Here is a 23,886-nt window from a genome sequence, read left to right as displayed (position 1 = left end):
GGTGGAGGGGCCTCATAGTGGCACGCCGGTGTCTGGATTCGACCCGTGCTCAGGAAATCTGCACCTTCAACCCTGGCTGGCTGGCTCGAGGCAAGGGCAGAAACTTCCCGTGTTACTGTTCTGTGTTGCTGTCAAACCTAACAAACGGATTGCCTTAAGGGGGCTGCCGCCTTGCTCCAACAATTCTTAAGCCAGGAACAAGAATATCCACCGCAATAAATCAGTTTGGATTATCTCAGATTTGATAAATTTTGGTATACCCGGTGTTAAAACAACAGACCACTATGCTGATGGCACAGAGGTCATGAAGCTTTTTGCAGCACAGAAAAGTAACTGAAAAGTTCAAGAAAATTTGAAAAGTACTGTAGACAGGAATAACTTACCAAACTTTTTAAGATTTGTTACAATAATGATACATAACTTTTTAGTTATGTTTTAGTTTAGTCTGTGGTTTTAGTTTGTCTGTGGGTTTTTTTGTTTGTTTTGGGTTTGGGTTTTTTTTGGGTTTTTGTTATGTTTTGTTTTTGTGGAGGCACTATTTCCAATAAGTTTTATAAATATCATGGTGTGAAAATTTATGTGTTCTTGCACTAACGACAATAAATGTATTTGTCTTTTAACTCGCATTTCTCCGGCAGTGATCACCATATATGATGTATGCTGAGTGGTCATTCTGCAGCCACCTCTTCAGCGTTCTTCATGCCTTTCTGGAAGGACAGATATTTACACCTGCAATTTTCAGGTTTCTAAGGACCCACCTTTGTTCAAATTTCTACAATGAGGCAAGGTCAGCCTAACAGGAATCTGAGATTCAAAAGAAGGAGTAAAAAATTAAACCTCAGATACATTAGTAGCTGATATTTCTCCAGTTATTTTCGGAATCCTCTCCCTTTCTTCTGCAGGGTGAAGTTACCAGATCTGAAAAAATTGACATCTGGTACTTGGGATGCCGCAGTCCTGAGGACTGGAGAGCACTTGAGGGCTGCTGTTAGAAGCCAGAGTGGCCACCTATTGTCTTTAGAGGCTTTCTGGGCACCATTTGTCTGCTTGGAGATGCTGGGCTGCAGACCCAGTCTGCAGAGACAGCGCTTGGGTGGTCGGGAAAAGAAAGTAGAAAGGCTTGCTGAGTTGACCAATCTGATAGGAAAAAGATTTGTTTGGGGGGGTTCTACCTTTTATCCCTTTCATTTTCTCCCTTCTTTTTTTTTCCTCGCACAAAAAGCCCCTTGAATTAATTTACTGATCGTCATGGCCTGATTTTGGAACAAGGTTGGAATGGAAGGAGAGTTGCATAGTGGAGCATGATGAATATTTCTCCATATCTTGATTGAGCAGCATGATGTTGTATTTTAACTCACAGCCTGGGGAGAGAAGGAAATGCTTCAGTAGGCCAGAAAAGTTCCATGTTCTCTTAAAAGTCAGAGGAAAGAATAAATGGAAGGATGCCCTCAGCCTTTCTTTCTTCCTTCTGCTTCAGTTGTAATAGAGCATATTAACAGTAACTAGGAAAAATAAATGAGCAAAGAAACCCTGTATTATTTCTAACAAGCAGCACCATGTCAATGCTGTAAAATCCCACCCTGTCCCTTTCAGCAATTTTACAGGAGATCACTGAAATACAGCCTGAGAACACAGAGAAGATATTAACAGCTTCCCAGTCATAATGAATAATTCCCTCATTCACTTTTGAGAGCAGCTTCCAGAGACTGGAATCAGGGCGGGCTCTTTCTAGAGCCTGGGTATGCGCTATAAGCAGGCAGCAGGGACCCCCTGCCTTCTTATTTACAATTGTAACACTTCTAAGCCTTTAGTCCTTTTAACCTTTACTGACCTCACATTTGGGCCTAGTCACGAAGGTGAGTCAGTTATAAATTGCAAATGTGTAGCAATGAGTGGTATCAGGATGGAGGCTACCGAAGTCTTAGAGAGCAGGCAGATACATTGTTAATTTTAGTATTAGAATAACAGAATTCCATTTAAATTCACTTAGGCGCAGCCCAGCCCCTGGACTTTTCCAGCAGGAGCACTGACCTGTATAAATTCTCACCCCACTCTGCAAGTGGTGATGTACAAGCAAAAGAATAAAAGATAATAAAACCATTTCAACTAAAAGAGACTTAGAGGGATCATCTAGTACCAGCTGTGACACAGTTTCTATTATTTAATACACCATATAATATTGGAACTGCAGGAAAACATTCCAGATGGTGCTGAGGCAGAGGGAACTGAGAAAGAGATGGATGGATCTGAAATGTATGAATGGAAAGGGAGAGTATGAAGGTGTTTGTACAGGTATATAACATTTACATATATGTGTTTATATTTACTTTCATAGGTACATCTCTATGCTATGAGTATTTCTTGTATATACCATGTTTACCTCGTGGGTATTGTTTCAGAAAAATACCACATGAAACCTCTGACCGGGTTCCCCACATGCCATACTCAAATACTTGAATTTTAATTTCAGAACTATTTGGCTGGTAACATTTGCAGAAGGGTTTTGGACAGGCTGGAGTCCATTGTCAAGGACAGAGGAAAAGATGTGACCCCAAAGAAACAAAATCAACAGAAATCTCAGTGCTTTATTTATGAATTTGTAGAAAGATGGATCTCTCTAAAAAACTAAACCAGCGACGGTCTGTAAGAATTGGCGCAAGCAGAGATTGAACTACAGGCCATCTGTAATTTCCTGACTAAAAAGTTTAATTGAATCAACTGAATTCTGCAAGGTGTTGGCCTTTAATCTCCCCGTGCATGTTCCTCTACTGACTCAGTTTTCTTGTCATCAAACACAAAACACTTGTATTTACTCTCAGAACTGCGTAAGCCAATTTCCTACAGGTCTCCCATTGGCAAAATCTGCCAAGCCTTGACAGCTGCTTTCTTTTCCTCAGCTGAGGTGGTCCCAAGCAGAAGCCACAAAACCTTCTCTGTGCCAGTGGTCTCCATGTACTGGGGAAATAGAGGACTTGTAGGAAACAACCAACAGCTGGATTCTCTTTGCCTTTCCAGGTACTCGTTGGCCATCCTCCCCAGCCTGTCCTCAACCGTAACACACATAAACCCACCCTCACCCCCCGCTGCCCCCCCCCCAAAAAAAAGCAATTAGACTAAATTATTGAATTTCTCAACTTTTAATCCCATCATCGAGCTCATAATCGTAGCACTCCTGTTTTAGTCACGTGATACAGGCAGAGCTGAGGTATCCAGTTAAAATTTCAATAGTACATCACAGTAAAAGCAGTGATGGAGTATAATAATTAAAAGCTGTTTGAAACTTGATAATGTCTTTTTTTCTAATGCTAACTCAGTTTATCCCTTCCACAATGCTGTAAACCTGGACTACGTCCAATGGACTGTTTGACAGAAAGTATCAAGTTGGCGGTGGGGGGAAGGAAGAGGGGCAGGGAAAAACAAGCCTGGGCTGTCTGACCTAGTGTGATATGTCCCATTTCCTGTATTTGAACACTCATTTGCTTCGTGCAATTTACTTGCCCTGTACAGCTGAATGGGCATTAGGAAGCACCTCACTAAAACAGCACGCAACGCTGCCTAAAACAAGAAAGCAGTTTAAGTACAAAAATTTACAGGCATGCTTTAACTGGAATTGCAATAACTCTGAAGACTTCTGGAATCACTGGCTTTTGAAGAAATTATAAGGCGGTGTTTCAACTCTCTTGTGCAATGTAGTGGCTCTTAAAAGAGCCTTTAGGGTGTGAGATAATTATTTCAGAACCACATACAGTGCAGCTGCTGCAGGAGGCTCAGGCGCGCTCGCCGCGGATGCGGCGCGCCAGCTGGATGTCCTTGGGCATGATGGTGACGCGCTTGGCGTGGATGGCGCACAGGTTGGTGTCCTCGAAGAGCCCCACCAGGTAGGCCTCGCTGGCCTCCTGCAGCGCCATGACGGCCGAGCTCTGGAAGCGCAGGTCGGTCTTGAAGTCCTGCGCGATCTCGCGCACCAGGCGCTGGAAGGGCAGCTTGCGGATCAGCAGCTCCGTGGACTTCTGGTAGCGCCGGATCTCGCGCAGCGCCACCGTGCCGGGCCGGTAGCGGTGCGGCTTCTTGACGCCGCCCGTGGCCGGCGCGCTCTTGCGGGCAGCCTTGGTGGCCAGCTGCTTGCGCGGCGCCTTGCCGCCCGTCGACTTCCGCGCCGTCTGCTTCGTGCGCGCCATCGCCGCTCCGGGACCCGCCGCGAGCCGCCGCAGCAGAGACACACGAGGGGAATGAACCCACCCGGCTGCCGCGACCGCCTTTATAGCCGCTTCCGCTCCCTGATTGGCTGCCAGGAACGCGCCGTTCCTATTGGGTGCTTTTAATTTCGAAAAGCCCGCCTCGGGCGCGCGCGCCTTCACCAACGGCCGCCCGCGCGCGCTCGGCGCCCTCCCCCACCCCCGGCCCCGCCTCAGGTAGCAGGGTGCAGGGGGTGCGGGGGGTGCAGGGCGCTCCCGTGCTCTCCACAGCTTTCACAGTCTCTCTCAAAAACGAGCCCTTCACCGAGAAACGTCCAAACGGGAAAAGAGAAATCACAAATTATGCTGAGCTGAACGCATAGAAAATTCATGGGTTTTTTTTCTCTAACTGACCTTTTTTTTTTTTCTGAACAGGAATCGTAACAGTACTTTGGGGCTTGGAGTTTCGCTGCTACGGGGTGTCTGGGGTTGTGTATTGTGAGGGAGTTGTGGTAGGAGCTGTTCGTTTCCACTTTGTGTAACTTTCCATCTGGCAGGGTAAATGTTTCGGGATTAAAATTAATTGCAAATATAAGTTTTCTAATCCCAGGGAGAGTGCTTTCAAATGACTCAAGCTTTCAGCATGCAAAAAAGCCTTAGGCTGCTGCTGAGGCACTGCAAGGCATGAGGTGAGTTTTCCTTTATCCTCGCTGAATGTATGTGCAATATTTCCCTGCTCGGCTGAGCTGCCCTTGGAGCCCGATGGCAGAAGGGCTCTCAGGCGAAAGGCAGATACTGACACCAGGTACGGAGAGCACCTCTGGCACCACGAATCAAAAGGAAGTGTATTCCTAACCTTAAACACCGCGAAGGCACAAAGAATGGGCAATTTCCTACACACGACATTCAGAGGACAAAGGGGACCCTTTATTTAACATTGAGAGGGAATTTAGGGAGCTACTACCTCTCGTGTTGCATCACAATCGGAATTAACTGTACTTAAAAATAATTAGGTATCTCCTGTTACTGTTTACACAATGAGGGGGAAAATCATCCCTCAGATGAGATGCCCGCAGGGAGACACGTCCCTTTCAGCCGTCAGAACGGAACAGGAGGCTACATGTACATTGTTTTGTTTTTAAACTCTCTTAGGTAGCAATTATACGGTTTTAAACATAGAACATTTAAATAACCAAGACAGCCTTCTTTCGCTCAGCAATGAGATTGTCTCTTGACAAACGATTAAGTACTATCCTACAAAACACCAATGAATAAGAAAGTGATTATTAAAATTTCGAAAAAGTCAACACACGCTTTTAAAGCGACACAGCTCTTTTTCAGTTTAAGTGTGCGGCTCTTAAAAGAGCCTTTGTGATTGTGGGTTGCTGGTACGGTAGGAAGGCGAGGCTTTAGCCGCCGAAGCCGTAGAGGGTGCGGCCCTGGCGCTTGAGGGCGTAGACCACGTCCATGGCCGTGACCGTCTTCCTCTTGGCGTGCTCCGTGTAGGTGACGGCGTCGCGGATCACGTTCTCCAGGAAGACCTTGAGCACGCCGCGCGTCTCCTCGTAGATGAGCCCCGAGATGCGCTTGACGCCGCCGCGCCGAGCCAGGCGGCGGATGGCGGGCTTGGTGATGCCCTGGATGTTGTCGCGCAGCACCTTGCGGTGGCGCTTGGCGCCGCCCTTGCCGAGCCCCTTGCCGCCCTTACCCCGGCCAGACATGATCACACTAAGCCTGCTGCCGACGACACTGCCAGACTACAGCGTCGCTGCCCGCGCCGCAGTTTTTATAGGGTTCGGTCCGACCTGGTTGAAGACTGCATGAAAGAGCGCGCGCGGAGTTCCCGCCCATTTTCCCGGTGGCGTCACCGATGATGGAGCACGGCGCGCTGTTCCCCATTTAGGGCGCTGTAAAGTCCGGCAGGTAAAGCAAAGGAAAAACCTCCTCCGGGAAAAAAAATTCCAGCGGTGTGCGTGTTCATACAGTTAGAAAACTCCCCCCCTTGTATAAAGCATTTCCACATGTGCGCGTATTATATTTTGTTGCACTGGCAGGGGTTGGTGTGAATTAGTTCAAATTCTCTTTATTTTCATTTTGTCGTACACTTTTGGTTAATTTGTATTAAAAGGGCTGTAAACGTTGCTTCACACTTTTTAATGATTTGAGATCTCTTAACAGCTTTAAATATTTTTATAATAATATTTAATTTTATTGGTTTCTTTGTTTTGATCTTCACCTCCCATTTTTTAAATATTCCAATTTTACAGCAGCAACCTTTTGTCTGTAATCACATATTAACCAGAAGGTGAAATAGAATCTATTTTATATTATTAAAGTTATATTAGTTTGTGGCATCTGTTAATTTTGCTCATTTTGACCTACTGCAGTGGGGTAATTTTTGGGGTTTTAATTTTTTGCAAAATGACCTTTACAGAAACTATAGACTGAAATTTCTGTTCCTTGATTATTAAAAAAAAAAATCACTCTGCTTTTTACTATCGATTAGGCTCTTTGATCTTTATATTCTGTTTTTTTTTCCTGTGTGTGTGTCTGTGTGTGAGAGTGTGTGTGTGCATCTATATCAATACTGGAAACAAAAGCCATTCTGAATTACCTTCTGTGAAAGTCAGGAATGGTCTTAGGACGTTCCAAATGTCATCATGTAAAAACGTCCTGAGCTGGTACAGCTGAAAAACTGATCTCAAAATAATGTTGTTCTTCTCTTGTCCTTTTATGTATGAAAGGCAAACATAATTTCTGTGTACTCTTTTAAAGTGTTAAAGTTTAAAAAATCATTCATTATATGTTACCTTGAATTTCGGTCAACATTAGTCAAAAAAAATATTATCAGAAATCATATTTTAAGAATTTATATGAATAAAATTCTGGAAACATGTTTGTACTTTCAAACAAATAATTTTGAATTTAGGGTAAGTATTGTATAAGTTTTCATATTTCTTATTTTCCACCCACTGGCAGCTGGTGCTTCCTTCCCCCTTCAAAATATTCCGTGTCACTCTCCGAGGAGGATTGGAAACGCACAAGCCCTGTGTGGATGAGGCAGGCTGTACAGATCCCTGCTCTGCACTGAATTCATGCCCTTGTGATCTGCCGTGCTGAAAACACAGATCTCTTCTGGAGGAAAGAGATAAATTCTTCCTTTGCGCTGAAAACCTGAGCACTTTTGACGGAGCGGCATATTCCCACAAGAGAGGAGAGCTCAGAGGAGAAGGGCAAAACCACCACGAGCTGGAGGAACAACGCACTGGAAAGAAAACCGTGCTCATTTCAACATCAGGGAGACAGAGAGGTTACCCTGGTTTAGACAAGAGAGCTGCACCAGAGAATCATCAGATTTCCTCAGATGATCAGCAAGGACTCACTGCGTCCTGAGCAAACCTGACGAAAATGAGGGGTGGGGAGGATGGGCCGTGTACATGTGAATCAGCCCAATATAACTCCTAAAATCTGGGGAAAAAATAGAAAAGTTTGGAGATAGCAACGGGCTTGAGATGATTCCAACCGACCCATTCCCTCCCAGGGACTGGGCAGGGGGAGCAGCACTGATATTGAGCATACAGAGACCAGTAACGAGAATTTTGTTTCTCCTGTGATTAAACTGTCTATTGCAAATGCTTTATTATGCTTGGCTGCAATTTCAGTACAGTATCCTTCTGCTAATTAAAAACACAATCTAACATCGAATATGCTCATTAGGAAAATTCAAAATTAAACACTAAATTCCCTTCATGTAATACCTGAAAGAACCTTGGTGGAGAGTACTCAACTCTTACAGCATGGAGACGGGATCCGCTGGGATCTGCCTCCGGGCAGGACTGTCAACTGCACAAGGTCTGACTTCTTTGGCAGTCCTTAAGCTACTAAATCTACCCCGGTGCTCTTTGCTCTCTGTATCGCCATGCCCACACACCACAGCTCCAGCGTAAGCCAGGCTGGGAAGCTGTGCCTACTGAAATAGACCAGCACACATCGTTTTGGTGAGAAATTTTTTAAGCACCAAAAGCTCTGATTTTGAGCCTGAAGCACAAAAGTCAATATTTGCGTGTGTGGATTTTCCATTTGGAGGGAATCTTCTGGCATTAGCAGAAGCGCAGAAATGCTTTATGCTGTCCAAGAAAAACTAGAAAATACCACAAATTTTGTTTAATGACTGGTACACTGATAACTAATTTAGTATTTTCCCTGCCTTTCCCTGCTAGTTCAGAGTCAGAGGTGGAGACCCATTCTCATCTTTTTATTTAACCACTGCAGCTGGTCAGATAAGATAAGAGTTTGGGCTGTAGTCCTGGTTTGGGCTGTTTCCAACTTCCTTCTTGATGCCGAATTCAGAAAATAGGCAGGGACTGATAAATCAAGAAAAGACCTCTGTCGTGGTCCAGCATCTTAGGCTGATCCTTGAGGATACAGTTTGCCACTCACGCAGAGTGGCTTATGGATCAGATGATCCACAGAGAGGCAAAATCTTCCAAAAATATTCTTGTGGGCAGGTTGTCTGAGTCACTGCTGGGAAGGAGCCTTGCATGGGCCTCACCCCCATCACTCCCTGCACGAGCTGAAGTCTTGCAGGCTCACTGAACAGCTGGAACAGCTGGTATAGCTGAATAGGTCCACAAAAAAAAGGCTGGAGGAACTCCTGGATCAGATTTGGTGTGTTGAGAAGTTAATGAAATACCCAGATCTTCACATGGAGCTTTTATAGGATATGGGAGAGAGTGGGCATGGTCAATAACCCGTAAGGGGGGCAAGGGCAACAATATTTTGCAAATTCTGGCCATGGCCGTAGCATTCCTGGGCTTCTCTGAGGAAAACACCAGAGAGAGCTCTAACAAACAAGTGCTCCGGAGTGGTCTGTGGGGCTCTGAGCTCAGTAGCACTCCATGCAAATCTGCTCCTGCCTTCTGGTAGAGACACAGTAAACAGCAAACCAGCCACTCAGCAACCCCAGCCAACACAGATGCTCAGGAGCTTTGCCTCTCTCAAATCCTTTCCCTTCTTTCTAAAGTGCCCTTTGATTGAAGCAGCGCAGGTCTCACGATGCACTGTCCCTTGATTAAGCTAGAAAGATGAATCCAGGAAGAGCTGTAAGCGCCACGTTTTTTGCACAGCTGAGACCGAGTAGCTCCTCTGGTTGCCCGGGCTCATGCAGAGCTGGGCTGGGCAGTACGTTTTTCAGCTGAACTCTGCCAACCCTTACAGGGCTGTAAGTATTTAAAAGCAGCTGAGGTACTGCCTTGTCCAAATGGTCTCTCTGGGGCATACTTCTCCAAGTGCAAATCTAATGTGAGCATCCTTGTAGGAATTTATTGAATATTGTCTTGCGCTATGTGTTTCTGTAGGAAGCCAGCTCTGAAAAATGGCAATGTGCCTTTTGTTCATGACTCCAGACTCTGCTGCTGTGCTCTGTTCTTGTTACAGCAACACTTGGTTGGAAAACAGAAGAATTCCAGTTGAAAACCCCAGGCACTTACAGGGATTTGTTCATGGTCATGATCTGCACAAAGCAGCTCGTCCTTAAGGATACAGCAGTTAAGGAATGCACCACAATGTCCATGTCCTGCCCAGCTCAGACCAGCCATCACCTGGGCTCTGCTGAGGAAATGGCCGGCAAGGGCCTTCCTGTGCACACCTTGGCACTTCAACAAGCTGCACGAGATTTCTGTCGGGCCATACCTCGGGTTTATTAACGTCCCTTTTGTGTGAAAGCATTACTTTTGACCCTGTCTAGCCTTCTTCACTGTGTGCTATCCACACCAGCTAACTGTACATTCTGCCTCAGCACCCAGGTTGCTCCAGAAAACACTAAATATTACCAGCCCTGGAGCATCGTTTGGATAACTGGTTGCCTGCAGACACTGAGTTGTTGACTATATCCCCTTGGCCCTGTGCTACAGACAATATTCAAATATCTAAGAGCCTGCTGATCCTGCCTGTAGTGCCTCTGATCCCAAACAAGAACACTTGGGAGATGGTTCCAAAAATATCATGAAATGTCAAGTGTATTGCATACAACATTCCTCCTTTGTCCACACAGACACTCTTTAATCAACAGTTCTATGATAATTACCTATACCTAGACATGAGCAGTTTCTGTTGCACTCTATCCACTCTCAAGTCAACAGAACCCGTTTTATTTCTGAGACTTAATCACTCTCCTTCTTGGAGACTGCTGTCATTCCCTGTAACATTTTCTACTCCATATTAGAAGTTATTTCCTTACTGCTAACTTGCTGCAAAGAACATCAGCTCCTTTACTTTCAACAATGTACATTAAGGAAAAATCACTTCCTTTCTCATAATTTTCTAAGTGTTCAAGAAGAAACTTTAGTTTTTCAGCATTCTCTTTCAGAGTCCTTCAGCAACACTTGCCTTTTCATCGGGGAAGAATTTTTAGACATCTGACAATTACTATTTCTCTCTTCTGTGCATTGACTTACTGTTCACTTCTCATTACCTGAAATTTGGAACTAAAAACTGGGCCTAAAACTCAGAATAGGAGTACACCATTCCTGACTACAGAAGAAGATCTTCTTCACCAGTCTCAGGGAAGCAGCCGCTGTGATTCTTTCCTGCTAACATACTGGTCTTGATTCATCATCAACACAGAACTACAATCTGAAGAGCCAGATCTACCGAGGTGCTTGTCAGCTCCTGCTGACAGTAGCAGCTTTGCAATATTTCCTAGTATTGGTAAAGCTGATTCAGTTTATTTCAGGTGAAGAATTGAACACATCTTTGAAGGCAGTGTCTCTTATCCGGCATTTTTCAATACATAAAATGTACTCAAACATTTTAACTATTTTTCCTAGTTGATACACACAGTATTTATATACAAGCTCTGTAGACTTTAATTCAAACCATAAATAAAATTATACCAGGCCAAGGGCTGATACCTGCAGTCCTAGGCTGTTTGAGACTGCAGTTTAATTTCATAGTTGACAAACATAAACATTTAGATATAAATTTCTACCCGGAAAGTGTTATAATTATTATTATTAATAATAATTAAGTGTTATAATCATTATTATTAATAATAATCATAATATTATTAATTATATATAATTATATATTATATTATATTATATTATATTATATTATATCATATTATATTATATTATATTATATTATATTATATTATATATTTAATATAATTATAATATTATTAATAATAATTAAGTGTTATAATAATTATTATTAATAATAATAATTAATAATTAGGTGTTTCCTAATTATTAATTTCATTTATAATACTTTTCTAAAATGAAACAAAATGAAACTGAGAGAAAATCTGTAGTGTATCAGCAAGTTCTAGAGAAACATTGCACCCTGTACTGAGACACTTCCTAAAGTAAATTTTGGAAAAAGCCTATTACACATGGTTTTAATGTCTTTCTTCATATCTGTTTTCAGCACTGTAAATTCTAATTTTTTATTCATATCTTCCCTGAAACTGTTTGACCTTGTAATTACCACAACTCAACATCAATGAGTCATACCTTCCTCAGTGTGTGCTGAGTCTGTAACCTGAGAAATGCATTCATCTGTAACCCCAAATTACTGATTTTCTACTTAGGTTTTGGCCATACTCTTCAGATACCTAAAGAGTAAGAGAGGCTGCACAGTCTGGGTGCATAGCTGGGCCTGCAGCATATTGTCCCAGGAAAACTTCCAGCCTCTTATTTCCCCCCACTCAGAACAAAGGGCTGGAATTACCTTTGATATCTTAGGAAATGGCATCTGACAACATGTACATCCTGGGTAGGACTGAGCAATTCTATACGGATGGGGTAGCTTCAGTTTATTTTTCTGATTGAGTCAGTATTTACAATATCCATCACAAAAAAAAAAAAAAAAAAAGATTTACTCTGTTGTGCACCCCTGGGAGGATGGACAGCATGGCACTTAGTTTGAAATACCATAATCCAGTTCTTTCCAGGCACTCTGTGAAAGTTACAGGTAGAGTTACATTTCCATGTTTTAGCATGTAGATCCCTATATTTCTTCATCTTTCTGCACTTACCCTCTTCCTCTTTTCCTTCAGCTGAAATCCATACAAGGTTAGTTGGTCTGTGGAACAGGGTAGCGCAGAATCCTGCTCATTACTGAGGCTCCTAAGCTTACCAACACTGCTACTACTACTACTAGCAATAATTCTCAGTCCCACGGATGGATGGAGAGATGTAAAATTTGGTTAGAAGAGGATCTCTGATCCAAAGGATTTCAGAAGCTGGGAGGAATATTTTGATGCTTTAGGCTCTCATTATATGGGCAAAAGAGAATATTTGGGGGGGCGTCATTCATTAAAATGCACAGCCCTCTTTTGCTGGCTAGCAAACATTTAGCAGTTATGGCAGAAGAGTCACTTCTTTGATCAATCAGTCACCTTTTGATCACTCCAGACTGTAGGAATTTAAGTTTTGCTGAGACTCTAACTAGCCTTAACAAATCCTTCAGTCACATACAGCATGAGCACCAGGCCAAATCAGAGTTGCTCAAACTCATTTTGACAAGCCTTGAAAGGAAGGACTGTGTGAGAAGTTGAAGTGGTTTTTGAAGCTGTCTCTATTGAACTACCAAAATTTTAAAAGTCTTGGGAGTGTCATTCAGGGTTAATCCATACATGGGCTTCACAAATTACCCTGGAGAAGGACAATGTGCAAAACGGTACCGAGGGAAATAATTGTTTCCCTCCGGCCAGCACTGGTGAGAGAAACCAGAGTGCTGTGCCCAGTTCTGGGCTCCCCGGTGCAGCAGAAACAAGAACAGAACCGGGGTGGGACCGGCGAAGGGCCACAGAGGTGACCAAGGGCCTGGAGCATCTCTCACGTGAGGAGAGTCTCACCAATGTGTTCACATATCCTGTCGGGGAATAGAGGACAAAGATCCATCTTCTTAGTACTGCCCAGGAAAAGAGGCAATGGGCTCAAAGTGAAACACAGGAAATTCTAGTTAAATGTAAGAAATCATTTTTGGAGCCTGCTCCCCATAGGGGTTTTAGTGTCCCCCTGCTCTGGCTGATCCTTCTTTGAGCATGGCCAGGACCTGCAGCATTTGATGTTAGATTAAAAGATGAGATACTTTTTTTAGGAGATGTGATTGTCCTAACCCTGAAATAACTGTCCACATATTTTTGTTAGCTTGAGTGAAGCATAACTAAAAGGATGTAGGCTTCTTTACTACTGAAACTCTTTGACACCTTGAATCTTAATCTTCCCTACGTATCAACTTTGCAGTTGCTGAATCAGTATTGTCAATGTATTTTCAGCATGACAGAAACCTGACTAATGTTTTTTGATCTTGTTATGGTGTTTTTATTACTAATATTAAGAGTGATTACTTGAGCAACTGCAAAATTACTATTTGTTAAGAAGACAGCACGCTTCAGCAAAAAGTTGTCAATGTCTCTGTATCTTCACTGTCCTAACTATAGTAATTGTAATTAAGTGAGTGTAGGCTTTCAGCTAAATTTGTCTAATCAGCTTATCTGGATTGTTCTCCTCCTGCAGCCTGGATGTCTTGTTTGCCTTTATTTGTCTGATGTTTTTCCTCCTCGAGAAGCTTCTTTCTTGACAAGAAAAAAAGGTTTTTCTCTACTATACAGTCTTAGGAATTCTTACATTATATATGAATTATTTTTGTTTTGAAGATCCCCACATAAGAAATACTTTGTCATTTTGTAGGGTCCTCTGTAACCTGCACTAGCACCTACACAGCTGAGCAAGAAAATCTGGGCATGAGTGTGATGGTGCAAGGGAGTGAGGCCATGTTTTGGGTGCACATTTAAAGAGGGAAAAAAAATTGTTTGATTTCCTCAGTAAGAGATAAACATAGACAACAATTGTACAGGGTGCTTGGAAAGGAAATCAGGGAGAAGACTGAAAAATGTTTGCTGATTAATTAATTAAAACATTTGCTGTGACTCATTAATTATTAAATGAGTCACATTTAAATATCATCTCTTCACACGGAAGCTGCAAACTATTTTTATTACCAGCTCACTCTCAAAACTTTTTTTATTTTCAAGTAATTGTTTTCAACACAAAGAAAACTTCTCTGTCTCGTTAAAACTGTTCCCTAATCTACCACTGATTACTTGATAAATTATGTGCTCAGATGCTTGCTTTGCTTTGTGTTTTTTCTCTTACCAATAAAACACCCAAGGCAATGTCAATGCTATTTGTAATGATCAGTCTCTAAAATATGAGAATTTTCGTTGTGGTTCAGTGTTGCATTTAACAGCTATTTCCAGCAGTGCAAACTTGAAAATTGCTCAAAGCAATTGACAAGTTTGTTTTACCAAATTAAGTAGAAAATGTCGTTGCTTGGCCCAGAGTGTGCAGGGATAACCCCTAAAAAGCCTCCCCTTCTCACACCACCTCTTATTTCTAAATCCCCTCTCTTTATTAACACACACCAAAAAAAAAAAAAAAAAAAAAAAAAAAAAAGAGGATGGGGGAGAGAGAGAGAGAAGAGGAAGAAAAATCTCCTTGCCCAGAAATGGATGGTGAGACCAGGAACATTTTGTCTTCTCAGAAGTAGGCCAGGGGCAATTCTCCGCAGATAAGAGCCAGTGTGATGGTTAAGGAGAAGATACAATAAAGGATGCTGACACTCAATGCCGGAGGCCAGCTGCCAAGACTTCCAATGTCTCAGGCTACAAGCAAAGGACTTCAGAAATGCGACTCCAAATAGGGAGCACAGATTTACAGGGATGCACCCAGAACTAAAAGCGAGAGAAGTCCTACATTCTACCCTTGAAATACTTCACATGGCAACGCTCACAATCTTCTTCATATGCTTTCCTTACAAAAACAAAACAGAAGGAACCAAACAAAGAAACCGCCAAGCCACCCAGAAATGTTCCTGTGCCTTTAAAATGTACCACAGAATAGGGACAGCAATCCTTATCTGCTGCAGGTGGAGTTCTAATGCCTGCGTTACTCAAGGAGGAAGATCTAAGATCTCCCAGCACTTTCTATCTTGTCTTTATCTCTAACCTCCGGTCTGTTAATGGGGGAAGGGAAGGAAACCTCTCCTCTCCCGATGGGCTGAGAACAGGTTCACTGAAAGCGAGCCTGAAGCTCAAACGTGTGAATGTGAGGGAGGTGCAAGGAGGATGCACCCCTGGGGCTACAGCTGCATTCTTCTAGGAGCGGCCATTGTCCGCTCCCCGTCGCTCCCAGTTTCTTGACCAGTTTCAAGTGTTATAAAGCAGGCACAGAGCTCTAACACCAAACTGTCAAAGCTGCAGGGATTAAAGCACATTAACCGTCGTGCACTCTTTATTCTCTGAAGAATGTACATCAGGGTAAACAGGCCCGGGTAGATGACGACACCTCCCGGCTCCCTTTGTATCACTTACAGTAAGGTTCTGCTTTATTTTTGTGCATCTAGACTGGAAAATATGCACAGTGCCCTCATCCTAGCAAAGCACTATTTTACCTCTCAAACGCGTTCACACTGTTCGCAAGACTTGCCACACTGAACCTTCAAAACCTACGGCTGCTGTGGACTTGTTCTGGCTGCTGATGTGGGGCCAATGTCATGTTCACGAGAGGCATGGCAGATCTCGCAGCCCACTTCAATATCCCCTTCAGTCTGTTTTTTACTGTGGACTACCGACAAGCCTAATTTTTTCCAATCTCCACTTACCGTTCCTCTCCTTCAGGGTATTTATTACCTCATCTGCATGCAAGCACAACAAAATAGAAATAGGAATAAAAGAGAATATGGAAGAGACACAGTTTATTGTTTTGACTTGTAATTTTAATGTACCCACTGTACCATTATCCTTTTCATCTGTCTCATTGAAATTAAAACTTCTTGCTATCAAGTATAACTTTGTGTCTTCAACATTTAATGTATCAAAATGCACATCAGGGCCCTTTGTAACATACCTCTTGTCATCTTGAATCTCAGACTTATCCAGGCTAGAAAATATGTTCCTTTGTTGAAACAGCCCACTGACATTTTGCATGACAATTTTTTACAAAGTACAATGTGGTAAAATGTGAAGTTTGATTCCAACTTGTTCTTTCAAATCAAGGGGAAAAAATTCTGGCAGCTTTTCAATTAGAAACCAATCGAGGCTTTTGTCTTCTTAATAAAAAAATTAGCCCAAACAATTCATTGCAGTCCTTAAAAGTTTTAATTAATTTCTATGGTGACTTCAGGAGACTCAATAATTAAACAGGATTATGATAATTAAAATTTATTCTGATTTATGAGGATTGTCTGAAAATTATTCCAGCATTCTTAGGCCTGGAATGGAAACCTCATTAGTGAGTTTTTCCTTTTCCTTTAAAGAAAATAATTGTAGGAATCTGAAACCTATGGGAAAAAAAAACAAACAAAACAAACAAAAAATTCCCCACAAAACCACAACAATCAGTGTCCTACTATTTGTAAGTTATACTGAAACTGTAGTGTTTTATTCATGAAGGCCAGATTTCCACAGTATTTAATTTATTGGGTGATAACTGATGCTTCAGCTGGCTCCATAATTGTTTAAGTAGCATATAATACATATTAGTGTATCTATACCTGTTAGACATAGTCCCTCTCCAAGTCTGCCTCTGATCTTTGTAAGTCATAAAGAATAGCATCCACTATTGTGAGGGACAAAGTGTTAAACGAGCCGTTTATCTGGGATTTCTAGGCATCAACTAGGCATTAACAGCTTCATTCTACAGACAGACTATTTGTAAAAATATTAAAATCTTTCTATCCACTTACAAAGCACCAGACAAAAAAACAAAACAAAACAACACAAAAAAAAACCCACCCCAACAACAAAAAGCATAGCCCTGGCACGTTCCAAACAATTTTCAACAGTGTATATCTTTCTCGGAAGGTCTCTTCCTTTCTCCCAACAAGAAAATATGTTGAAATACCGTATCCTTAATAGTTAAAGATATGGTTAAGAGAGCCGAATCTTTATCCATATTCAAAGCTTAGCCATGAAATTGTGTTACTTCCTTGTCTTTGAAAGCAATTTACAACAAAAATACTCAAGCTGCTCACTCGGTTTCTGTCCTAACCTGAAGAAAACCCCCCAAAGAGTAAGCCTGCATTACGGGGGAGACTTTTTATCTACGTGTTTTATTTTAATTTAGAAGGAAAAACAAAAGTTTGCCGTTCCCGGGGTCTTTCTGGCTTCACAACGCGGGGTTTAAAACGGCTTTTCTCTCCCATCTGTGGTCCAAACAGCAAGAAACTTGCCCGAATGAAAGCCCACCGTCTTCTCTTCACTCTCCGAAGAAAGCGGGGTGATTTTGCAGCACTCGTTTTACGAAAAATATGAATTTATAACTCCGAAGAAACACAGACTCGGAGGAGGAAAAGCTCTTCCTGGCTAACAGTTAGGCGGGCTCTGCAAAGCACCAATCACAGATCACCGCTTCGCTATAAATTCAGGCATCGGGGTTACTGTAGCCCAATTACTTTCTTTTGATTAGGAAGAAGTCTCTGCAGCGATGTCGGAGACCGCTCCCGCCGCCGCTCCCGCCGTCGCGGCCCCCGCCGCCAAGGCCGCCGCCAAGAAGCCGAAGAAGGCGGCGAGCGGCTCCAAAGCCCGCAAGCCCGCGGGGCCCAGCGTCACCGAGCTGATCACCAAGGCCGTGTCCGCCTCCAAGGAGCGCAAGGGGCTCTCGCTCGCCGCGCTCAAGAAGGCGCTGGCCGCCGGCGGCTACGATGTGGAGAAGAACAACAGCCGCATCAAGCTGGGGCTCAAGAGCCTCGTCAGCAAGGGCACCCTGGTGCAGACCAAGGGCACCGGCGCCTCCGGCTCCTTCCGCCTCAGCAAGAAGCCCGGAGAAGTGAAGGAAAAAGCCCCCAAAAAGAGAACTGCTGCAGCCAAGCCCAAGAAGCCGGCGGCTAAGAAGCCCGCCGGCGCCGCCAAGAAGCCCAAGAAAGCGGCGGCGGTGAAGAAGAGCCCCAAAAAAGCCAAGAAGCCGGCGGCCGCCGCGGCCAAGAAAGCAGCGAAGAGCCCCAAGAAGGCGGCAAAGGCGGCCAAGCCCAAAAAAGCGGCGGCAGCAGCGAAGAGCCCGGCTAAGGCGAAAGCGGTGAAGCCCAAAGCAGCCAAGCCCAAGGCGGCCAAGCCGAAAGCAGCCAAGGCGAAGAAGGCAGCGCCGAAGAAATGAAGTGTTGAAGTGGAAATACTTTTAAACCCAACGGCTCTTTTAAGAGCCACCCACTATTGTCCCCAAAAGGGCTGATACACTCCGTCACCGAGCTCCGTGCCTGCAGCAGAGCCAACTCTTCTCCACTATCCGTGTGGGACGTTCGTCTGTGGAGTGGATGGGACGCTAAACTACTTCGGGCCCTGGTTTTACACTAAGACTTGGAAAAATAAAAGTTTACATTCCCGGCGAACACACTTTCTAAAGGCTGCTTTTTCTTTTTTTTTTTTTTTTTTTTTTTTTTTGGAGCACCGCAAGTGGGTGTATATGTTAAAAGGACTGCTTAAGGGCGGGTACCTTTCTGGGGCGTGGAGGTTCCTTTCGTTGCTCTAAATCAGCGCGATTCCTAACAGCACGGATGCGACCGCCGCACCTCTTAGCGACGGTAGCAGGGAACTGTCAGCACGGCTCCTCCGCTTCCTCGGCAATGACCTTTCCGCTTGCCAGCGCTGGCGTGGGGCAGGTCATAATTTCGGCGTGATTTGACCGACCTACTTTTCCGAGGAGGCGCTCGCCGGGCGGGAGGCGGGCCGGAGCCACAGCGCTCGGCGGCGGCGGGGACGAGCGGCGGCGCCGAGCCCCGCGGGCGGCGGGCAGAGGCGGGGCGGCGCGCGGCGCTGCGCAGCGCCGGGGGCCGCCTGTGATTGGCTGCGGGGAGCAGCCGCGGCCGCTGATTGGGCCCCCGGGAAATTCGGAAAAGCCCGCGCGGCAGGGGAAGGGGGGAGGGGAAGGGAGAAGGGGGGGGGGCTCGGAGCGCTGCCCGCGCTGGCTCCCAGCCCGCCCGTGCTGCCCGGGCCCCGCGTTCCGGGAGATCTCATTTCCCTAAAGCGTCTACCCCATTCCGGGGGTGCCCTCCCTTCCCCCAGTCCTGTAGGGCTTGTCTTCTTATAGACAAGGCAAAATATTTCAGCTTAGGACAGTTCCGAAGTATCAATACAAAGGGTAAAGAGGGTCGAGTATTTCTCCCTCCGCCTTTTTATAGAAGCTATTAAATGCTGTTTTTATCTTCGCAAAGCACGTTTGCTATTTTAACTGTGAAGCTTTTAATTTGGATAGAACAAATTATAAAGTATAGTCTCTTATTTTTACTGTACAAAAATACCTTTTATTAATTTATTGATAAACTATTTAAGCGTTTACATTCAAGAAGAGTGAGGACATTCGAGATACCTTTACCTTGGTAAGTTATAGAAAGACATGGAATTACTATTACAAAAGTAGCTGACTAAAGCGTCAAAGTTCTATCAAAATTTTTTTTAGTTCGATTACCATACCCAAGAAAACCGAGGCACTACTGTGTAAAAGCTCTTTTAAGGAGTATGTGGGTGGCTCTTAAAAGAGCCTTTGGGTTAAAAGTGACGATCCGAGACGTCCTACTTGGAGCTGGTGTACTTGGTGACAGCCTTGGTGCCCTCGGACACGGCGTGCTTGGCCAGCTCGCCGGGCAGCAGCAGGCGCACGGCCGTCTGGATCTCGCGCGACGTGATGGTGGAGCGCTTGTTGTAGTGCGCCAGGCGCGAGGCCTCGCCCGCGATGCGCTCGAAGATGTCGTTGACGAAGGAGTTCATGATGCCCATGGCCTTGGACGAGATGCCCGTGTCGGGGTGCACCTGCTTCAGCACCTTGTAGACGTAGATGGAGTAGCTCTCCTTGCGGCTCTTCTTGCGCTTCTTGTCGCCCTTCTTCTGCGTCTTGGTCACCGCCTTCTTGGAGCCCTTCTTGGGCGCGGGCGCGGACTTGGCCGGCTCGGGCATTTTAGCAGCGCTTTTCCACTCGGAGGAAGCTCAGCACACAAAATGGCCGCAGCGCCGCTATTTATACAGACGCGTATGCAAATTTTCGGTCTCAGCACCGCGCAATGCGATTGGACCTTCCCGTGCCGGGCGTGTCCTTGTCGCTGATTGGTCCCAACACGATCCGCCCGCTCATTGGTTCTTTCGGCTGAGCCCGGTTCCAGCCAATGGCGGCGGGCTCGTCCCGCCCAGGGAAGGGATAAAAGGGGCGCGGCGGTTGCGTCAGGCCGATTGTCTCGCTGCTGCTCCGTGCCCCGCCTCGCCCCGTCCAGCGCTCCCAGCATGTCCGGCCGCGGGAAACAGGGAGGCAAGGTGCGAGCCAAGGCCAAGTCGCGCTCGTCGCGGGCCGGGCTGCAGTTCCCCGTCGGCCGTGTCCATCGGCTTCTCCGAAAAGGTAACTACGCGGAGCGGGTGGGTGCTGGAGCTCCCGTCTACATGGCGGCCGTGCTGGAGTACCTGACGGCCGAGATCCTGGAGCTGGCGGGCAACGCGGCCCGCGACAACAAGAAGACGCGCATCATCCCCCGCCACCTGCAGCTCGCCATCCGCAACGACGAGGAGCTCAACAAGCTGCTGGGCAAGGTGACGATCGCGCAGGGCGGCGTGCTGCCCAACATCCAGGCCGTGCTGCTGCCCAAGAAGACTGAGAGCCACAAAGCTAAAAGCAAATAAATGTGGCGAGCAAAGCTACTCAGACTTCGCACGACATAACATTTTAAACAAAAGGCTCTTTTCAGAGCCACCCACGTAGTCAGAAAAGAGTTGTGTTGCTTTCTTTACAAAGGTGCTCAGGTGCTGAGTCTTCAGAAGTACCGAATTTATCTCTGACGGACTTGTGTTGCGGTATTTAAAAACTTTGTTTCTACTGAGGAAGACTGATACGTTTCCTTTCCGATCTCTGTTTCTAAATGAATGTTAATATTTTTGTAATAACATTGTTTCATTTCTTCATTGTAACACTCACTAAAGCGCTGGTACTTCGGGATTATGCTCACCTTTCGTGGTTGCACAGCTTCCTCAGGGTGCAGAATACAGGACGGTGGCTAAAGCACGGGTGGGAGTGGCAAAAGCTTTGCAGCATGAATAGACCATCCTACAGCCCAGATGCAGCTACATCTAACAATGAATAAAGGATTTCTTCATTCCCTTTAAAGGCCTTTTATTCTTTAAAAGATGTCAAGTTCCCTTTGTGTTAAATATATAGAAATAAAATTTGGAATGCCCTAACACAAATGGCATTTGATCTGCATCTCTACTTAGCCCTGCACTCTAAAGGAACAGTCTAACACTTCAATTCAAGAGCACCTTGTAGTGGTGGTATATTCCCATTTTAAGAGGCATTTTCAAACTTTCTACTCATAAATTCTCTCGCTGTTCATTGCTACTCCTCTCGTTGCATCAATTAACAGTGGGCAATATTGAGTTTTCTCTATTGTTGGCACAAATATCACCCCAGAGCACAACCTTAAATCTCTTCATAGTCATTATTATAAATTATGAGAAAAACTGGCTGATTCCCCTTGCTAGGATATTCCCAGAAGCCTCATCTGATGGTCTGCAGCACACTGCACTGAGGTGATTGGTCTCATCTTTGCTGCCCCTCTGGTCCTTCCATCCCCTGGAGAGGATGAGCGCTCTGGGCTCGGGGGAAGGCAATTCTCCCTCTGTGCCTCCTCAGCATCCCCAAGCTGCAGCTGAGAGGTTTTTTAGGCAGCATTGTGCCATGGCCAAAGTGGGTTATCAGGGATCATTTGTGGAGAGAATAATCTGGTATCCGCAGATGGTATCTGTGTCTAAAGGTTTTGTTTTTAAGTGTACATGCTTAGGGTTGAAGCGGTTTTAGTATGCTGTTTTACTGATCTACAGTTTTGCTGCAGCTAACAATCTCCTGGCCCTTACACTTCTCTTCCTTAAGAACTGCAATGGTAATTAAAATTTTATCTCAACATCCATGAGCCTTCTACACTTAGTTTCCAGAAGAGACTTCTGCATACATGTTTGTTAGAAAAATTCAGTCTCAGAATGGTTTGGGTTGGAAGTGACCATTAAAGATTATCTCAACCAAAAACCCCTGCTTGGGGACAGGGTCACCTTTCACTAGCCCAGGCTATTCCAAGCCCCATCCTGCCTGACTCTAGGGATAACATCCTCTAGGGATGGGGCATCCCCATTTTCTCTGGACAGCCTTGTTCAGTGTCCCACTGAAGCCTCCTTGCAAAAAAGTTCCTTACTTATGTGCAATCTAAATGTGGCCTCTTTCAGTTTAAAATCATTGTCCTTCCTCCTGTCCCTACAGGCTGAAGAGAAGCCTTTCTGTGTTGAAAGGCTGCTATAGGGTTTCCTCAGAACCTGCTTTTCCCCTGGCCAAACAACCACAACTCTCTCAGCCTTTCTTCATGGGAGAGATGACCTAGCCTTCTGATAATTTCTGTGGCCCTCTCTGGACCTGCTCTGACAGATTCCCGTCTTATGCCAGAGGATTACAGAGCTGCATGCAGCTCTCCAGGTGGGGTCTCAGGAGAGCTGAGTAGAACAGGAGAATCACCTGCCTCGGCCTTCTGTTCAGGCTGCTTTTCTTGCAGCCCATGTTAGGATGGGCTTTCTGGGCCACAGGTGTGTATCTCTAGGTCAAAGCCCTGGAATTCCACAAAAAGGCCGTGGGGTAGAGGTATCCAAGCAGGAGTCAGCTTTCTCTGTGGACAAACTCCTGTATGTGGAGGTCAGAGCTGGTAGCACAAGAGAGGGCCCCGTCCTCTGAGTGTGGAGCTAAGCCCAGTGTATCCCTCCAAATCCTTCCTGCCATCTGACCAGGAATTCATTATTTGCTTCAGAATTTAAATTCCAAACACTTTATTCCACTATTTGGTCTTCTCACCTCAGTGCCTGGAGTTTCGTCCTCTGTGATGCTTAGATCCACCCCTTGACACTCCCTGGATCTGTCTCAGCCAGTTTCACCGGTTGCTACCCCGCTGTTGCCATCACTGTTGATGAGGTCTCCACTGTAAAAATCCAGTAAATCAGATGGATTAAATGGTAGGAGAGCTAGAAAATCTCCTGGTGTTAAAGACAGCTTTCAGGCAAATTCCAGTGGATGAAGGAATGCAGCTAAGCAAGTTTAAATAAATACGTGTATCTCATTTACACATGCAAAAAGCAGTGGGAAAGAGGAAATCCATATCACACGGTACCTTAGCTGTGTCATTGGGTTGCAATGCACCTTCACATTCTAAAGAATCCGTGACAAAAATAAAAACCCAAGCCTGCAACCAAGGTCCCTCAAATGCTGTGGATCACAGTTGTGCTTGGAGATAACGCCGTGATGTCAGTCTATACAGCAAAAGACTTAAAACTGCATGGTTAAATATCAAAGAGCTTTTCCAGCCCTTTTCATCTGCATTGCTTGCGAAGCCAGGAAAAATGTACCTATTAAGCAGCTCTTACATCTTACTTTAGTGAGCATATTATTATGCCTGTTATGACAGTTGCAGCAGATACAGATATGGATTTAAATTGCCACTTAAGCTCCCAATAAAATTATAAGCAGCTTTGAAGTTGGTTAAAATCCACTGATGCAATGACTTTTTTTACTAATTGCATACCCTCTTGTGCAGTCATGGCAAGATGTTGCCTTATTGTAGTAAACAAATGCAATTTCCCCATTATAGCTTAATGAGGAACTAGGGCAACAGTCCTAATTAGTGCACACTTGAAAAGCTACAG

General features: G+C 44.8%; 5 protein-coding genes across 5 annotated transcripts; 2 read left to right on the top strand and 3 right to left on the bottom strand.

Moving 5' to 3' along the window:
• Positions 1–3,701: 3,701 nt before the first annotated feature.
• On the bottom strand, positions 3,702–4,219 carry LOC119708634 (histone H3). The gene has a single exon (XM_038155229.1). The coding sequence runs from the start codon at positions 4,176–4,178 to the stop codon at positions 3,768–3,770; it is 411 nt and encodes a 136-aa protein (XP_038011157.1). The 5' UTR covers positions 4,179–4,219; the 3' UTR covers positions 3,702–3,767.
• A 1,303-nt stretch (positions 4,220–5,522) lies between these two features.
• LOC119708651 (histone H4) lies at positions 5,523–5,919 on the bottom strand. The gene has a single exon (XM_038155249.1). It carries the CDS (start codon positions 5,894–5,896, stop codon positions 5,585–5,587), a length of 312 nt encoding a protein of 103 aa, XP_038011177.1. The 5' UTR covers positions 5,897–5,919; the 3' UTR covers positions 5,523–5,584.
• Positions 5,920–17,289: 11,370 nt separating this feature from the next.
• On the top strand, positions 17,290–18,566 carry LOC119708627 (histone H1.10). Its single transcript, XM_038155222.1, has one exon. The coding sequence runs from the start codon at positions 17,669–17,671 to the stop codon at positions 18,332–18,334; it is 666 nt and encodes a 221-aa protein (XP_038011150.1). The 5' UTR covers positions 17,290–17,668; the 3' UTR covers positions 18,335–18,566.
• Positions 18,567–19,669: 1,103 nt separating this feature from the next.
• Positions 19,670–20,175, bottom strand: LOC119708648 (histone H2B 1/2/3/4/6). The gene has a single exon (XM_038155245.1). It carries the CDS (start codon positions 20,125–20,127, stop codon positions 19,747–19,749), a length of 381 nt encoding a protein of 126 aa, XP_038011173.1. The 5' UTR covers positions 20,128–20,175; the 3' UTR covers positions 19,670–19,746.
• Positions 20,176–20,311: 136 nt separating this feature from the next.
• LOC119708644 (histone H2A.J) lies at positions 20,312–21,392 on the top strand. The gene has a single exon (XM_038155241.1). It carries the CDS (start codon positions 20,449–20,451, stop codon positions 20,836–20,838), a length of 390 nt encoding a protein of 129 aa, XP_038011169.1. The 5' UTR covers positions 20,312–20,448; the 3' UTR covers positions 20,839–21,392.
• The last annotated feature ends 2,494 nt before the right edge of the window (positions 21,393–23,886 follow it).

The sequence above is a fragment of the Motacilla alba genome, chromosome 1A (genome assembly GCF_015832195.1).
Source record: "Motacilla alba alba isolate MOTALB_02 chromosome 1A, Motacilla_alba_V1.0_pri, whole genome shotgun sequence".
Lineage (NCBI taxonomy): Eukaryota > Metazoa > Chordata > Aves > Passeriformes > Motacillidae > Motacilla > Motacilla alba.
Note: the sequence above shows the minus strand (reverse complement) of the source record. Positions and strands in the feature narration are given on the sequence as shown.

Coding starts and splice junctions, on each gene's coding strand:
- LOC119708627 (XM_038155222.1), top strand. CDS start 17,669: ATGTCGGAGACCGCTCCCGCCGCCGCTCCCGCCGTCGCGGCCCCCGCC.
- LOC119708644 (XM_038155241.1), top strand. CDS start 20,449: ATGTCCGGCCGCGGGAAACAGGGAGGCAAGGTGCGAGCCAAGGCCAAG.
- LOC119708648 (XM_038155245.1), bottom strand. CDS start 20,127: ATGCCCGAGCCGGCCAAGTCCGCGCCCGCGCCCAAGAAGGGCTCCAAG.
- LOC119708634 (XM_038155229.1), bottom strand. CDS start 4,178: ATGGCGCGCACGAAGCAGACGGCGCGGAAGTCGACGGGCGGCAAGGCG.
- LOC119708651 (XM_038155249.1), bottom strand. CDS start 5,896: ATGTCTGGCCGGGGTAAGGGCGGCAAGGGGCTCGGCAAGGGCGGCGCC.